Consider the following 18,649-nt stretch of genomic DNA (forward strand, 5'->3'; position numbering starts at 1 on the left):
ACAACATTATTGCATTCTAATACATGAACCAAACAAAATTGTATTCTTAAATTTATTATCCGTCGGAAGCGCATTTTCGGTTGATCAAAAAGTACATTTCAAAAGGCATAAACTCGTTTAGTTTGTTTATATTTTACCAATCCTATTAAGCTTATTCTTAAAGGTTTGTAAGGACCGACGGTGTGATTAAATGGAGACTTAGAATGATCAAAATCGACATGCAAGAGAGTCAAACTTCTTACAAGGAATTAAGAACATAAAACTTCAGTCATTGTTTCTTTGAAATGTTGCTCGTTTATGAAAATTAAAAAGCTTTCGGTGGTGAGAAATCATTTGCATTTATATGAAAACATTTTGCTTTATGAAACGATGTCACTTGAGACTTAGATAGAATAAATCATACTGAAGTACAGTACCCAAACCATAAAATCAGCTTTCAAATTACCTCGTAAACTTTTATGACCTGTATATGATCATAGTTATATAATATCATACTTTAGAGAAAAAAATTCATTACCCACCTGTGCAGTATATCATATGTTTTTCAGGTGTTTTTACGTAATGTAATTTACTAACGGTTTACGATAACAGCACACACACTGGTGTTAATTAAATGCTTTTCTAAACCTAAACGCCATGGCACGATGCTAAAATAAGATCTTTTTCACATAATGTGAAACATAATATCGGTGCTTTCGAAGCTAATTTGTCGCTAATTAAATAATAGACCTACACTGTATTACGTGCTTCCAGTGCGAAGAAGTCAGTGCATGACTCCTATTACATTGTGAGTTTTAAGATGATGAATTAATTAACGTGCTTCTAATGGGGTTGGCATATTGACCGGTCAACCGGTCAATACTGGTCATTACTGGTCAATACTGGTTGATTGAAAATTATAGCATTTAAACATCACAAAGAAAGACGTTAAGCTATTCTATATTAAATCAATCATTATTCTGTAAGTGATAAACTTTTTTGAGTTATTTATTGTAAAAAAATAATTAAGCTGTTAAAAATTACTTCTTTATTATTTATGGAAACGGCCTCAAATACATAAGGACTAAGGCAATATCTTTATCTCAGTGTATACTATCACATCTGTTACTAAAGTATTATTACTATTGTAGTAACCATAGTATTTCACTGATCTATTGATAATTCCAGGGCCGTACCCAGGAAATTTTGACTGGGGGAGGGGGCCCAAACGGGGAGGGTGCGGGAGGGGTTGCCCCTACCGAATATATTTTTTTTATTAGGCACTGTTCAAGGTGAATTTTAATGCATATAAAAACATTATTTTATGCTATAAATTTATGGATATATAACAAGTAAATTAGCACTTTTCTGAAGTCTAAAGCATTAACCATTAGGGGCAGTCTATAAAGTATGTCATGCTCCAGGTGGGGGGGGGGGAGGGTGAGTAAGAAAGTGTGGCAGTTTGTGACATGGGGGAGGGGGGTCAGGCCATGTGTGCAAAAATTTGTGAAAAATTTGAATTAGTTTTATGTCAAAATAAGACGAATTGCTTATCTCCTGAATGTGTGTTTGAATGTTTAAAATCCGGATCTCATCTATTCTCATCTTATCTATTTGATAAGCAGATGGACAAACAAAACTCTGGCCCCTAAGCCTTAATTGGTGATAAATTGCATGCAGTGTTATGTCTCTGATATTGACAATGAAGCAAATCTGCACTTAGGCTTTTTCATATCACTCAAAGAAAAGGAGATTAATTTAATTTCATAGTTACTTCTAACTTGTCTTCTTTCTGTATTAAGAGTTTTTTCCTTTCATATTTTTTAGTTCAATTGGTCTTCAAATGAATAAGCAATCAAAGTTCTTGATTTTGCCAACAAGTAATGTTTTCCAATTGTTGGTCTACTCTATACTTTTCTTTTCAATTATTTTGTTTTCTTTAATAATTATTTCTTATTATGCTTTTTATTTTTATATCAATGGTTAATAACATATTGTTTCACTATTTTGTGTCAAAAGAATCATCGTTTAATATTCAGTTCTCAAAACAACTTTGACTAATTTGCAAAATTTTGAGAGATTGGCCTACAAATTGCATGAACAGCTCTAACATATTGGGTATTAATAGCTTAAGACATTATTGGCAACATGTCTGTTTGATTTATATTATCAATATTGTTTAATTAAGAATGGAATTTAATCAAAATTTGGGGTAAAGTTCAATCGGCCAGTTTTGACCAGTAATAACCACTTCGGGAATATTGACCGGGGCAGTTTTAACCGGTAAAAACCGCCGGTTAAAACCGGGGGCGGTCGATTGGTGCCAACCCAGTTCTAGTAACAGGCATTGCTAGTATTCTTGAACTGCATTACGTTTTGCTAAGTGTTGCACTGTTCAACGATTTCAATGTACATTAGTGTATCACGAGTTGCATTATGTCACACTGTGTCACGTGTTTCCACTGAATCACGAGTTTACACTGTATTATATTTTTCCACTGTTTTAAGTGCTTCTACTGTATATATTGCTTCTACTGTGTCACGTGTTTATAATGTTTCAATTGTTTCCTCTATATCAATTGTTTACATTGTATTATTTGTCGAAATTTTATCAATTGTTTACATTGTGTTTCTACTGTATCAATTGTTTCTACTGTATCATGTGTTCCAACTGTTCACATGTTTCTACTGTATCAAGTGTTTCAACTGCATCAAGTGTTTCCACTGTACCAATTGTTTTCACTGTATCACGCGTTTCTACTGAATCACGTGTTTTCAATGTATCAGTTTCTTCTACTGTATGAATTGTTTCCACTGTATGACGTGCTTCCACTGTATTAATTATTTTCACTGAATTAATTGTTTCTGGTGTATCAATTGTTTCCACTGTATCACGTGTTTCTACTGTATCAAGTGTTTTCACTGTATCACCTGTTTGTACTGCTTCACGTGCTTCGACCATATCAATTATTTCCCTTGTATCATGTGCTTTACTTTTTTCACGTGTTTCCATTGTATCAATTGTTCCATCTGTATAACGTGTTTCTTTTGTATAACGTATTTTCACTGTATCACTTGTCTTCACTGTATCACATGTTTCCACTGTATTACGTGTTTCCACGGTATCAATTGTTTCCACGGTATCATGTGTTTCTACAGTATCGTGTGTTTTAACTGTATCATGTGTTTCCACTATAAAGGTGTTTCGACTGTATCAATTGTTTTCACTGTATCACGTGTATTAATTGTTTCCACTGTATCACGAGTTCCACGGTATTAATTGTTTTCAATGCACGACGTGTTTGCAGTGTCTTGACGTGCTTCTTCTGTATCAATTGTTTCCACTGTATCACGTATTTCCACTGTTTCACGTAACTCCACTGTATCTATTATTTCCACTGTATCACGTGTTTCCACTGTATCAATTGTTTCCACTGTATCACGTATTTCCACTGCTTCACGTGATTCCACTGTATCAATTGTTTCCACTGTTTCACGTGTTTTACGGTATCAATCGTTTACACTGTATTACGTTTTCTAGGTGGAAGGCCAAGGTTGGCGGTGCGACAGAGAATGAGCAGTTTGACCGGGCGTTCGAGGCAATGCACGAGTTTTACACGTTCGTAGTCAACGGGGTTTGTATACAATTCGTACTTACGTTCATAAATACAAACTTTGTAACTTATTTATACCAAAAATAAGTTTTTCGTGCCTTATGAATATGCGTATTAATCGGGGACTTGGTGAGTTTACGACTATACAAAAATATTTCAAAAGCAGTGACTTACAAATTTAGAATTTGTTTACAGAATTAACACTTTTATACGTAAGTTTGTTGCAACAGGCGATTATTTTGATTATGTATATAAAAATAATCAAGCATACACTTCTTGTTTTATTTAGCTATTTGGCAAATATTTCAAGAAACTACACCCGATATGCATAAATAGTATATTTGCGCAAGCAGTTGTTTTCTTTTCAAGTTTGCAAATATGGCAAATGCACGTTGCAAAAAAGTAGATATGTATATAGAGAAAACTATGTTAGTGTGATTGTGTACTTAAATTTATCCCACGAGTGGAGAAAGGTTTGCATGGCGAGGCTTGCCAAGCCTTGCAAGCCTTTCTGAGACGAAAGGGATACATTTAAGTACATAATCACACTTACATAGTATTCTATTTATCCTACAAAATAATTCATCATACCTCTACGTCCCCGATTTGAAAGGAATAATGAAAAAATCGCTAAAAAGCTGCAGTTTTACCGGGACAGAATACCGGGTCGTTTGATGTGTTAATAATGACGTCATGAGCACGCGCGCTTAATATTTGTAAAAAAAAGTTTTGCTGTTTGTGTTGCATTTTGTGTTTAAAATATATTTCATCTAGGTATCAAATTGTTTGTTTTGTTTAATCTGATTCGATTTAATTAAAAATGAATACTTTATTTTTGATTCTGAGTAAAATGACTTTCCTCCACACATGAGTGGGATAAACCTTATCTTTTCTGTATCATAATCAGTCCTATTATATGTTCTATAAAATCATTTAGCCGTTAAATAAATTTAAAATCCCCATTGCTTAAACTAAGAAGGTGTCCCTGTAACAATTAAATTAAAATAAAACACCCCGAATGTTTCCCTGATCACAGATTGATGTACGGTTTCAAACTGCGACCGGCGGCGGACAGGCTTTGCGAGTCACCTTGGCCTCCCTGCTCGTCTCTACTGTGAGTATTCGGCAGCAATGTATGAGTTTCACATAACAACAGAAAAACATATGAGTCGCGTTCTGAGAAAACTGGGCTTAATGGATGTGCGTAAGCAGTCTGCACAGGCTAATCAGGGACGACACTTTCTGCTTACACTAGATTTTTCGGTAAAAAGTGACTTCCTTTAAACGAAACATACTATTAAAGCGGAAAGTGTTGTCCTTGATTAGCCTGTGCGAACTGCACATGCTAATCTGGGACGACACTTAATGCACATGAATTTTGCACAATTTTCACTGAACACGACACTTCACAGAACACGACACACATATACAAAGTAAAAAAAATCTGTAAACGTCTTTGCATCAGTGAAATGCCTTACCATACGTTCCTCATTTTGTACGTGAAAAACTGTTTAAAACACAGACATATATTCACACATCAAGCGTTAAACCGCTGTTTATTAAAAGAAAAAAACGGTCACATACTGAGTAGTGCATTAGATACATTACTAAGGATCGTATAAATATGTGTTTGTTTTGCATCAAGTTCAATATCGTGACTACCTAAATGGATATAAAATATACGCCATATATTAACGTCAAAGTAGACGAAGAGAATGCTCCAAGTTATTGCAATTTGCTCGTTTCACTAATACGTCATTCCCTGAGTAAGCAGATGCAGCCCATTTGATATGTTGTATACTTTCATGTAAATGCTTGGTAGAATAACGTCAAACGTACGTTGCATGTCATATTACGTCGTTATATTCGAACACGTAATTTTTCACATGTCACAGTCGGAAATTGCACACGTCACCATTTAGTGCTTCAATGTATATCAATGTATTCACATGCCGCATATACCTTGTTATTCAGAATATTTTACGGTTGTTGGAAAACGTTGTCTTAGAGTGTTGTCAATAAAATATAATCGCAATAATAACTTTAATGAACGTGTTTTCGTTATTGTGTTCCATTGAATATGCGACAAAATTTAGAAAATAAAACAGGTTCATATTTAAACAAGATGGGTTTATGAAACACTATGTCCCCCCATATATTTGACCTTTAACCTTGAAGATGACCTTGACCTTGTCCTTTCACCACTCAACATGTGCATCTCTATGAGATACACATGCATGTCAAGTATCAAGTTGCTATCTTCAATATTGCAAAAGTTATGGTGAATGTTAAAGTTTGACTCAAGCAAACAAACAAAACAACGAACAAACCAACAAACAGACAGGCAAAAACGATGTGTTCCCTTGTATAGACTGGGGACATAAAATGAACTAAAACGTTAACACATTGTTACTGTATATATTTGATAATTCATTTTGCACATATAGTGTTTTTTAAAGTTTTTTTTTTTTAGTATCAAATAACCATTTTGTTTCAAGTAAATGTCACATGTTAAACTTCTTTTACACAAGTCGGAAAACCCCATAAATAAACTAACAGCCCGAAAGCATACATGTATATTTTTAAAACGACATTCCAATGCAAGTTTTAGATACTTGTTTACATGTTTATAATATTATTCTTGTTATTAACAATTTGCCTAAATTCTCTCCGTGTTGCTTTCAGGAGGCGGAGACTTCCCCGTGGGTAACAAACAATATGATCGGTTCAAATGCTGTTGACGATGCCGGTGTTCTCCTTGATTTTGCCACGTGGAAAAGCTCTGTGTACCAATACCTTCCAACACACGATCATGCTGGTTTGTTCACTGGGTGAGAAAACAGATTTAAAGTGCAAGTGTAGTACTGCCTTTTAAGTATTCCAAAATAGATCATTTAGAGTAGCATTAATATTTGGCATTAACAATAAAAACAAAATCAAAGCGCTGAAATCACATCGTTGTTTGATGCTTTAATATGGTTTTCGAACGTTTTATGTAGAAAAAATAATTATTTGAACAATGCGGTTTCGTGGGAATTGAAGAAGTTATTTTTGTGGAATGTATGAAGGATCTATTTGATTTTTTCAACAAGTTTCAAATTGACAATAAATATTTAACTCAGACAGATAAGTGTTATTTACTGTTAATTTGAACACAGTATTCAGGTTACCCTCATTAGTCTTCTATATACTTGATATAAATAAAATATATGAGCCCCTCTCTACCCAAGACATTCACAGTATAGTCAAAAAGCATTTTAGGTTACATCAAATTTGGATTAAATCCTCATATTTAGGTACTAGCGATGTATGTCGTTAAAACGAAAAATATACGTAAGTATTTATAAACGTCACCTGTGACGGTTAGAAAATGACCTCATCAAAAAAATGATTTATTGGTTTTGTTATAGTATTGTTGTACTACGTCGGCCAATATTTAGTACGCCAGAGAGAATGTGCATGTTTACGAAGACAACACAATTCTTATCGATTTAAACTTAAAATATTGCAAACGTTTCATAATATGGTAATTCATCGAAACGAATCGTGTCTTATCGTATGTCCGCGTCGTGGCGATCGCAGGCGATCTTCGGTGCAGCGCGACAGTAGGCTGTGTAACGATCTTAAAACGACTCGTTGACATATTTTTATATTGTTGAAGACTGTCATTTAATTATTAACGAACAAATATATGATATTTTAAATAGTTTACATAACTATAATAGCAAGAAAATAAGGATATAAAATAATGATCTTTGAAAGCAAAATCAAATACGGTACCACTGGACAAACAAACCGATACTATTTTTTTATGTTCATTTTCAAAACTAAGAGTGCCATTTCTCCTGTACTAATGCAATGTATGCTCATTCAACAAGTCCATAAAGTAAAATGAGTTCGAAAATAAATTTGTTTCAATGGTTAGTGACATCTCAACCACAATCCTTTTGATTCTTAACAGAGAGAATGTATTCGCGATAGAGTAGCTGACCGTATCACCGAGTCAAACAATCGGACTTATCTGTGTTATACGAGTTGGATGGTCGTGTCAAAAGCCCTAATCATGATCGAAAGAAATCCTGATATTATGTCTAATATTTGAACAATTCAAATTTAAATTACGACAATATTCCTTTTGTGAACATTATTTGAATGTCATTGTATGTATGTCGGACTGCGTTAACCACAGTCTATATTCTTATGTATGTACGCTTGCATACTATATCTCTATTATATGAGAATATCTTGAGTAAATTACCTTTTAAAATATATAAATAGTTGTTGTACTTTGACCGTTTTTCTTTCAGGTTTGACATTTCTACACCGACATCTAACAACCCAATTGGTATGTTTCGCTATTTAGTTTTTGTACAAAATTATATATATATATATTTGCATAAATACCAGCGTGCTGTCAATCATTATACCGGGAGTAATTTTTATCGACATAAAGAAAGCAATAAAATACACCATTGCATACGTTATACATGTATTTAGCTATACGTTATAGTTTTTTAATTCAAATTAGACGGGTATCCATATGATACTAATGTCGACATTAACCAAATTACACATGTAAACAAGCTCTTATTCTCATTCATCATATTTCATTTTTATATTCCACTTGCAACAGTAATATTTGAGTTAGGCGCGACACAAACAGTGAACAGACGGCTGGACGAGCAATTACAAATCTATATGCCCCCATCCACTCTGAACGTTACGCTAATGATCGTTAGAAGCATAAGTAAAGCTGAACTGATTGTTTAGTGACCCTAACTTAAGAAAAACCTGTTAACGACTACGGACCGCGTTGACTACATCTTCAAAAATCCTTGTCTTAAAATAGCTTTATGAACTTCATCTACCATCCTTATTTCGCATTATTCGATGCAGTATTGAAAGCGTCATGCAGGTTACAGCGATTGCTACACAAACTTTTCAATTAGGCGATCCGTTGCCAGGCCTTTCTTCCGTTGCCATTTGATTAATATATCTATAAAAAAAAGCTGTATCTTGGATCTTAGTTTTACAATTTATCGTCCACATTTTCTCGATTCTAATGACTTCCTTCGGTAAATTTGCTTGGCCACACTCCCGATCCTTGCGCCATGCAGTCTCAGACACGGTGGTACTTAAAAGACTTGGACACCCACAAGATTCACGTATCTTATGTACTACGTACTACTTGTTTCCATATGAGGGCTATATGAACTTCATTGGCCAAAACTCCTCATTCATGTTTTATTGACGTAGGACCTAATGGCATTGTGTTAGCAACAGTTATCTTAAGGGAAAACACTTTTCTCGACTTGAATACAAAGTAAACTTTAAAGATCGAAAACAGACTTTGAGTTATCGGTATTAGGATAAATGTAAACCCTTTGCATACTGGGAAATTTGTCGTCTGCTAAAATGTCGTCTGCTGACTTTTAAAATAAGCATTTTCTTCGATTGTTTTAAAAGAATACTATCAGAATAGCAAACAGTTTGGATCCTGATGAGACGCCACGCCAAGGTCTTCAGAATTCGGTTTCAGCACTGAAAGAGTTAACAAACCCCCTTTGACGCATCCTCTTTGCAGGTATGGGTTATCTGAACTCAGTATGCCACAGTTCCTGGGCCGTGTCTGAGATCGAGGAGACCTACAACGCAGTCTCCATCCATATAGCCGCTCACGAGCTGGGTCACAAGTAAGATGAATATAAAACTAACTACAAGTACTTGTTATAGCAGTCGCACAACTGTTGTAAATGTTGCATAGTGGAATCAGGTTGTCATTTTTGTTCGAGGCACTTCTTGAAAACTATAAGGAAGAATTCACTCAAACCGTCATTAAGGTTATATGTGGTAGATTTATTGCCCTGTATATTTCATATGCAAACTTTGATATGGACATTTCTTGATCCTTTAAGAGCGCTCACAATGAAACTGTAAACGCCCTTTTAATAAATTATCATAGTGTTTTTGTTTTATCTGAATATAATTCAAGAAGAAAGTAAAACAAAGCATAAATATCTTAAGAATTATATCAAGTGACGTTTTGATGGTTGACGATGTACACGTGTTTATCTGAAAAATCTTACCAAAATGCGCATCCTTATTTGATTTCCACTGCGTACATTCACGCCATAGTAAATACGTTTTGCCTTAATGATCACCCATATTTGATTTCCAGTTGCACCATTTATAACCAAATTTTACTTGTAGGAATAAAATCTTCACCAAACTCACTAATTATTGTTGTATTATTGCGTTAATAAACATTCAGATTTTTGTTAGTTTGTAAATGTACACTAAGATAATATTTTCAGGGCTTATATATGGGCCTTGCTCTGTGAAAAGGGGGTTTAATGTATGTGCATAAAGTGTCGTCCCAGATTAGGTATGACGGTTACAGTTGTTCCAGCATAGCCATGTATTTGATGGCTCCCCGCCTTCCAATAATCAGCTCTTTTATTACAGTATTGGTACCCGGCATGATGGCAGCGGTAACGGATGTTCCAGCACAGCCCTGTATCTGATGGCTCCCCGCCTTCCAATCATCACCGCCGCATCAATGAAAAACAATCCGTGGACGTTTTCTTCCTGCTCGCAAACCGCCATCAACAGCTATATAGCGGGACTGGGAAGGTAGTGTATACATAGCGGGACTCGGAAGGTAGTGTATACATAGCGGGACTCGGAAGGTAGTGTATACATAGCGGGACTGGGAAGGTAGTGTATACATAGCGGGACTGGGAAGGTAGTGTATACATAGCGGGACTCGGAAGGTAGTGTATACATAGCGGGACTGGGAAGGTAGTGTATACATAGCGGGACTGGGAAGGTAGTGTAAACATAGCGGGACTGGGAAGGTAGTGTATACATAGCGGGACTCGGAAGGTAGTGTATACATAGCGGGACTGGGAAGGTAGTGTATACATAGCGGGACTGGGAAGGTAGTGTATACATAGCGGGACTGGGAAGGTAGTGTATACATAGCGGGACTTGGAAGGTAGTGTATACATAGCGGGACTGGGAAGGTAGTGTATACATAGCGGGACTCGGAAGGTAGTGTATACATAGCGGGACTCGGAAGGTAGTGTATACATAGCGGGACTCGGAAGGTAGTGTATACATAGCGGGACTGGGAAGGTAGTGTATACATAGCGGGACTCGGAAGGTAGTGTATACATAGCGGGACTGGGAAGGTAGTGTATACATAGCGGGACTGGGAAGGTAGTGTATACATAGCGGGACTGGGAAGGTAGTGTATACATAGCGGGACTGGGAAGGTAGTGTATACATAGCGGGACTGGGAAGGTAGTGTATACATAGCGGGACTTGGAAGGTAGTGTATACATAGCGGGACTGAAAAGGTAGTGAATAAAAAGCGGGGCTTGGAAGGTAGTGTAAACATAGCAGGACTGAAAAGGTAGTGTATACATAGCGGGACTGGGAAGGTAGTCTAGAAGGTAGTCTAGAAATCGACATGAGCTCGCCAACAATGACCGCACATAGCTCGCCAGAAATGTCCTCACAAAAACCTGTTTGAGAATATGAGCTTTTATGGATTTTTTAATAATATTATTAGTATTTTGTTATATATTTTGTATTATTAATAACATTATTTATTAAGTAGTTATCTGGGAAAATGGGTCTTAGTGCATCATATGTACAATCCATTATGGTCACCACAGACACATTTTAAAACATCGCGAGAACTCCGGCCATTACGTTTTTCCGCATGAAGATGGTGTTAATAATCTGTGTGCTTGTTTTAAGGAATTATGTGTCCAATATTTCATGCGATCTATATCATAGTAGAATGTAAGTCCGTACTTTTTCCCCTCAACAAAACGAGTATTAGTTTACATTAGCTTATTAATGCCTTGATTTATTACTTAATACTATGATGTCGCCTACGAACAACAGCGGCACTGGTCAACTACTCACTTAGGTCTGATATATTCGCACACGAGCTCAATTTCAGTCATTTCAGTCATTTCACTCTGTTGACTTCAACGCCATAGCATACCCTACCACGTCTTTAAAGCAAGTTTATACCAATATGTACTGTTAGGTCATATATGACTAAATAACTAGAATAAACGTTCAGAAGCAGATTTCCCTGAAAATTATGCACACACAGGCAAATTCATCCACAAAATAATGTACATATTTTAAAAATCTTCAATATCCTCCGAAGGTTTGTTCGCTCATACAACATTTATGGTTTTGCAATAAATATTAGTAAGCGCGTCGGTATTTGCGTAAACTTGATCGTAATGAATTTCATTCGAATAAAAAGCAATTTACAATACCATAATAGGACAGTGTGTTATTTTTTCCCCATGCACATGGATGTAAAGGTATTAGATTAAGACAATGTGATATTGACATTAAACCCGTCGAATACTCGCTTTAATTGTATCTGATCAAGTATTTGGTGAATAATGGCCTATTTGGTGAAGTGTTGCCTATTGGGAATATTGTTGCCTCAATCTCTTGCACGACGGTGACATTATATTTATTGTAGATTAACGCATGGAGCGACAACTCTGCATGGAGAATGCAGCTTACTATCAATGCAGCGTTGTTGTCAACTACTACTACTACTACTACTTTGCAAAATCCTCCGATAGAAATAAAAGATACTAGATCTGCGCATGAAAGAAAAAAACAGCACATGATGTCATAAATATTTGTTTACGCGTCACACACAATCGGAGTAAAAGTCAGATTTATTAAATGTAAAATAAGATTCAAGTATATTTGAACTTAATTGTGGAAAAATGACAGGACTATTTTGCTAATAAATTGTCCCCAAAATATCAATTCCACATATTTGTGTTATATCGTATTACTATCTATGCTTTGCCTCTCGTGTGATACGGCATGAAACAAGCCATTCAAAATATACGCACTCTTTGAGCAATCTCTCAATCTCCACGCAGAGTTGTCGTTCCTTGCTTTTACATTCAATCTCGTAATCTATATAAAGAGTTTTCGTTCCTTGCTTTTACATTCAATCTCGTAATCTATATGAAGAGTTGTCGTTCCTTGCTTTTACATTCAATCTCGTAATCTATATGAAGAGTTGTCGTTCCTTTCTTTCACATTCAGTCTTGTAATATATATGAAGAGTTGTCGTTCTTTGCTCTCACATACAATTTCTCAATCTCTGCGCAGAGTTGTCGTTCCTTGCTCTCAAATACAATCGCTATATCATCAAGCAGAGTTTTCGTTCCATGCTCTCACATACAATCTGTCAAATCACCATGCAGAGTTGTCGTCCCATGCTCTTACGTGCAATCTCTACCATAACAAAAAAAAATCATTCCAGATTTTTTGTTTTTAAAAGTATTATATTATGAAAATTATTATCATGTTCTTTTAAAGTTTGAAAAGAAAAGAAACCGTTATGGTTCATATTAAAAAATAAATTACCTAAATTTAATAAAGTAAAAATAACAACGGGAACATTACCATACTACGTGGCCCGGCTATTATCACGTTGTTGGTTATAACGGAAGGGATTAGATCCAGCTATACTGGTTCCAAACAAATCTCAGCGCGGAGGTTTGCAATAGACTAGGACAGATTTAGAGTATTTACGTGCTTTTTTCCACCTTGACTTTTTAGCTCATGTAAGAAGGAAAAACTTTATCTAGGCCCAAATATGAGGAAAACAATGTGATGCGTGAAAGAAACTGAGTGAAGTTGGGTGTCTTACCGTGCTCTGTTTTCGTTCCCGCCCTGCTGCAACTCCGGCCTGATCAAATTTATTAATGTTGACATTAGTTTTAATCAATTAAATTTAATGTAACAAATACGAAAATAACTAATGAACGAATAAGTAACTGTTATGTTATTCTGGACCGTGACATATACACGAACAAAATATGCATGTATTTCCAAATGTCTATGTGCTTTTGATTATATAAAACTGTTAACATTGAATGTTGCTCGACCCAGATCTCTTAAATAATATCCTGCTAACATTTCGAACACACGTGTCATTCCAGTTCCAACTGCCTCACCAATGTTCCCGGAAGTTCCTCCCTCGCGGGCGGGATGCCGGGCCTCGTGTATTCCGCGGACCAGCAGTGTAACATGACGTTTGGCCAGGACGCCGTAGTATGCCGGGTAAGATTTGTGATAATGGATGCTTACCTTTGCAAAGTTATGCTGCGACCACCGTTTGTAATTAGGCCTATTCTACGCTGTTTAACCCCTGTGTATTATATATGAGCCTCGCTCTGAGAAAACGGGTATTAATGCATGTGCCTTAGGTGTTAGGTGCCTTCCGTCTTCACTGAATTTTCGTGAAGAAGAGTCATGCTTTAACCCTTTGCATGCTGGGAAATTTGTCGTCTGCTAAAATGTCGTCTGCTGAATTTGTAAAATAAGCATTTTCTTCATTTTTTTTCAAAGAATACTATCAGAATAGCAAACAGTTTGGATCCAGATGATACGCCACGTTCTGTGGCGTCTCATCTGGATCCAAACTGTTTGCAAAGGCCTTAAAATTCGGTTCCCGCACTGAAAGGGTTAAATAAAAATACAGTAAAGCGAAAAATGTCGTCCCTGATTAGCCTGTGTGGTACAATTGTTGCTAATGCAATATCTGTTGGTTAATAATTCTTAAAAAATCCAAATGTTAAAGATGTGATAGTAAATTTATTGAATATTCATTTCATCATAAACTACGAAAATATGTAACTTCATGCGGTCGCATTGTCTGCCAAAGAGGTTGTGGACTTATCGGTTATAGGAAATGAAACGTATTAAGATCACATCTTCAGTAAAAGCAATTTGAAAACACAACAACAATTATCTAAAATATTAATATACATAAACCATTTTCACTGATCAATAGACATTGGCTGCAATTATTAGTACATTTATGTTTGTTTTAAAAGTTCTCTTTTCTGATAAACGGATGTTAATCTCATTTTCTTGCTTTCTTTCTTTTTGAATTTAACTCTACTAAATGGGGGATGAATACGCTGATTCTTAAAATTCAGTTATGGATCTACAACTGCTGGTGTATTTAACCCATTTATGCCCAGTGGACTCTCCCACCCTTTTAAATTGGATCAATTTATTTCCAAAATTAGGGATGTCTGGTATATTTATTTATACATGTTGTAGTACGGTAAGCAACTAGACATGTCACAAAACGAACTGTACTAGATTAGTGTGTGGATGTTTCTATGAGTTTGAAGTTAAATTAATCTAGGATACGCGGCTTTTTCGAGGCACGTTTTCTTATTTAGATATGGCAAAAATGCTCATCAACTTCGGAAAATGCATTCGTCACATAAACTATGGTAAATATGGTATTGGTTATTTTGAGCCGTCCTGTGAGAACAACATGTACAGGCTAATCATGGACATCCCCTCCCTCCTAGACTATATTTTTGTTTGGACGATACCTCCTTTAGGGAAGAATTCCCCAAATCGGGAAGTATCGTCCTTGCTTAAACTGTGCGGACTTACAGGCTAAACTGGGACAATAATATACGCTCATGTATAAAGCCCTTTTTCCAGTGCGCAGCTCATTCGATAACGGTATTGTTTCATTCCAGGACAACCTGTACTACCAGCTAGACTCCATTTGCTACGCCATGCAGTGCAAGAAGAAGGGAAGTAACTCCTGCGAGGGACAGTTCTTTCCCTTTGACGGAACTCCATGTGGCAATAAAAAGGTAAGCATGCATGCATTCGAATGAAATACGCGCGTACATGCAATACGATTTTTTTGTGAAGTCTTAGAGTGTAAAATAGTTATATGATAAAGTCTATTAACAAGAAGATACCGATTTATTTTTGGCGTTTTTACACCAATATTTCGGTTTATAAACACATTTTTTTCCTTTCAAACACCGATTTATTTCGGCTTATTTCTGATGCATAGGGCTTAACAAAGAGTTATGCATATGCTATTTCATTCCATAAGAAAATATACACACAAGAAATGTAAGAATATACAATTCTTCCAATGTAGCACTGTGTTTTTCTATAAGTTACTTACTGCTTACATACGCTATGTTTCACAGTGGTGCCAGTCCGGATCTTGTGTCTACTCCGTCGACGCACCAGCCCGTGATGGTAAGGAACAACCAAACGAACCTCGCTCCAGTGAGACCGGGTTGGGCGTAAAATTTCATCCAATAATAGCTTGTTGCGCCCGCACAGGCTTATCCGCGACAAAACATTTCTGCTTTAATTGTATTTTTCGTTTAAAGGATAAACTCTTCTCTACAGAGGAGCAGCATGATGGGACAAAATATGTATGCCCAGCTCATGCAGCATGCAAGTTTTAAAATTCGGATGATGATAAGTGTTCTAGATCTTACTTGAAAAGAAATTGTTATTCCCAATGTCAATAACTCCATCAAAACTCACTGATATGGAACGACATGAGAATATACGCATGTCCGCCCTATCAAATTACAGCAAGTAAAATGCCATCATTTGGATTGTAAGTTCCTATAAGATCTCCCACTGAAAGTAAAGTTTGAGAATATGCCCATATTCACCATGTAGGAATACTGCATGTAAAGTTGCATTGAGTTCGGGTCATTAGTTTTTGTAATATAACACAGAAACTTAAAATCAAAAAGTAAAATTGTAATTCCAATGCAACGAGAACCTGAACAATATTGGATCGGAACCTGAGAATATGAATGGAATTATGCATTTGATGCTGCACGCGAGGTGTCATATAATTCGGATCGTTGGAATGATAAGGCCATAGGCGTTTGAAAACAACATAAACAACTATATACAATACATTCTAATCTTTTCTATTTGTTAAAAAAAAAACAAAAAACATTCACCTCAGAAATTACGAGCATCAAGTCTGCCACTTTGAGTATAAAACAAATGGACTAAACACTCGCTAGAAACCACAAAACAAAGAAGTAAAAAATGGGGTATTGTTCTTATTGCTTTAATAATTAGAAACCTTTAGACTGACAGTTAAATATCAATTTTTTAATAAAATTATTTTCCACCAGCCACCGACGCTTATTTTCAAACTGAAATGTTTGATTTCAGATCAAACATCAAAATCGTCGTCACTTCCGCATATAACCCTCCTGCATATAACTCTCCAGCATATATAGCCCTCCTGCATATAACCTACAAGCATATTACCATTCTTCCGAAAGACAAAGAGTATTCTAGTACATAGAGTGAAATACGGATTTATATCACTGGTGTATTTCTATGTTTCGTACAATAAAAATATATTCAATTTCAGAAACGTGCGTTTTTGGAGACGATCCGAATGTGGACTGCACCTCTAGCAGTGCCTGCAGTAACGCTGACTTCTACACTAGTAAAGTACGCTGTTGTTCCACGTGTAGAGTAACAACTACTACAACAACAACAACAACTACTACTACTACTGCTGCACCAACTACAACCACTATGCCATCGACAACATTTACTGGAACATCACAAACAACTGCCTCAAAGACAACAGTGCAACAGACAACAACAACAACTGCTGCACAGACAACAACAACTGCTGCACAGACAACAACAACTGCTGCACAGACAACAACAACTGCCTCAAAGACAACAACTACTGCTGCATCGACAACAACAACTGCTGCACTGACAACAACTACTGCTGCATCGACAACAACTACTACTGCATCGACAACAACTGCTGCATCGACAACAACAACTGCTGCATCGACAACAACTACTGCTGCATCGACAACAACAACTGCTGCATCGACAACAACTACTACTGCATCGACAACAACTGCTGCACTGACAACTGCTGCACCGGCAACAACAACTGCTGCACCGACAACAACAGCAACTGCTGCACAGACAACAACTGCTGCATCGACAACAACTACTGCTGCATCGACAACAACAACTGCTGCACCGACAACAACAACTGCTGCTCAAACAACAACAACTGCTGCACTGACAACAACAAATGCTGCACCGACAACAACTGCTGCATCGACAACAACTACTGCTGCATCGACAACAACTGCTGCACCAACAACAACTACTGCTGCATCGACAACTACTGCTGCATCAACAACAACTGCTGCACCGACAACAACTGATGCACCGACAACAACAACTGATGCACCGATAACAACAACTGCTGCATCGACAACAACTGCTGCACCGACAACAACTACTGCTGTATTGACAACAACTACTGCTGCATCGACAACAACAACTGCTGCACCGACAACAACTGCTGCATCGACAACAACAACTGCTGCACCGACAACAACAACTGCTGCACCGACAACAACTACTGCTGCTGCACCGACAACAGTAACTGCTGCACCGACAACAACTGCTGCACAGACAACAACAACTGCTTCACCGATAACAACTGCTGCACAGACAACACCAACTGCTGCACAGACAACAATTACTGCTGCATCGACTACAACTACTGCTGCACAGACAACAACTTCTGCACAGACAAGTGCGGCCACGACAACAACTGTTGCACCGACAACAAGTGTGGCATCAACAACAGCAACTGCTGCACCGACATCTACTACTGCACAGACAATAACAACTGATGCACAGACAACAAACCATGTGCCATCAACAACTGCTGCACCGACAACAAGTGTGGCATCGACAACAACAACTGCTGCTCCGACAACAACTGCTGCACAAACAACCAATCCAAACGCACCGTTGTCAACCACTACACAGTCCACAGCAACCACTGTTCAACCAACAATCGAAACAACAACAGTCGAAACAGGTGACGCTGAATTATCTTTCGACTTACAAACCATGATCTCTTTATTTGTTTCTGTCGCCATTATTATATAACTTGTTTCGCCCTATTATCTTTTAAACAGACAATTTTACATTTACTTAGGGTGTGCAGAAACATTACATTTCAATGTGTTAAAGAGTGTACAAATGCATTTTTCCACTATTCGAAGATATTTTTTAACTTACACATAACTATGTAACTATAAAATTGTATGTAGGTATGTATGTATGTATCAAGCATGAAAACGTTAACTCTTTGGGGGAAAAAATAACGAATCTACGAT

The 18,649-nt window shown here is 36.7% G+C and overlaps 1 protein-coding gene across 2 annotated transcripts in view; it reads left to right on the top strand.

Moving 5' to 3' along the window:
- The window catches only part of LOC127881308 (pneumococcal serine-rich repeat protein-like), a 53,535-nt gene extending 34,892 nt beyond the window's left edge, over window positions 1-18,643 (top strand). For both annotated transcript variants that reach the window (XM_052429060.1, XM_052429061.1), the window contains 10 exons: window positions 3,521-3,614; window positions 4,630-4,707; window positions 6,279-6,424; window positions 7,901-7,938; window positions 9,178-9,286; window positions 10,059-10,226; window positions 13,604-13,724; window positions 15,170-15,289; window positions 15,641-15,692; window positions 16,849-18,643. In XM_052429060.1, the coding sequence (XP_052285020.1) occupies window positions 3,521-3,614; window positions 4,630-4,707; window positions 6,279-6,424; window positions 7,901-7,938; window positions 9,178-9,286; window positions 10,059-10,226; window positions 13,604-13,724; window positions 15,170-15,289; window positions 15,641-15,692; window positions 16,849-18,419 (2,497 nt within the window). In that variant the 3' untranslated portion in view covers window positions 18,420-18,643. The remainder of the gene's footprint in view (window positions 1-3,520; window positions 3,615-4,629; window positions 4,708-6,278; window positions 6,425-7,900; window positions 7,939-9,177; window positions 9,287-10,058; window positions 10,227-13,603; window positions 13,725-15,169; window positions 15,290-15,640; window positions 15,693-16,848) is intronic.
- The last annotated feature ends 6 nt before the right edge of the window (window positions 18,644-18,649 follow it).

This window comes from Dreissena polymorpha, chromosome 5 (assembly GCF_020536995.1).
Source record: "Dreissena polymorpha isolate Duluth1 chromosome 5, UMN_Dpol_1.0, whole genome shotgun sequence".
NCBI classification, from domain to species: Eukaryota; Metazoa; Mollusca; class Bivalvia; order Myida; family Dreissenidae; genus Dreissena; species Dreissena polymorpha.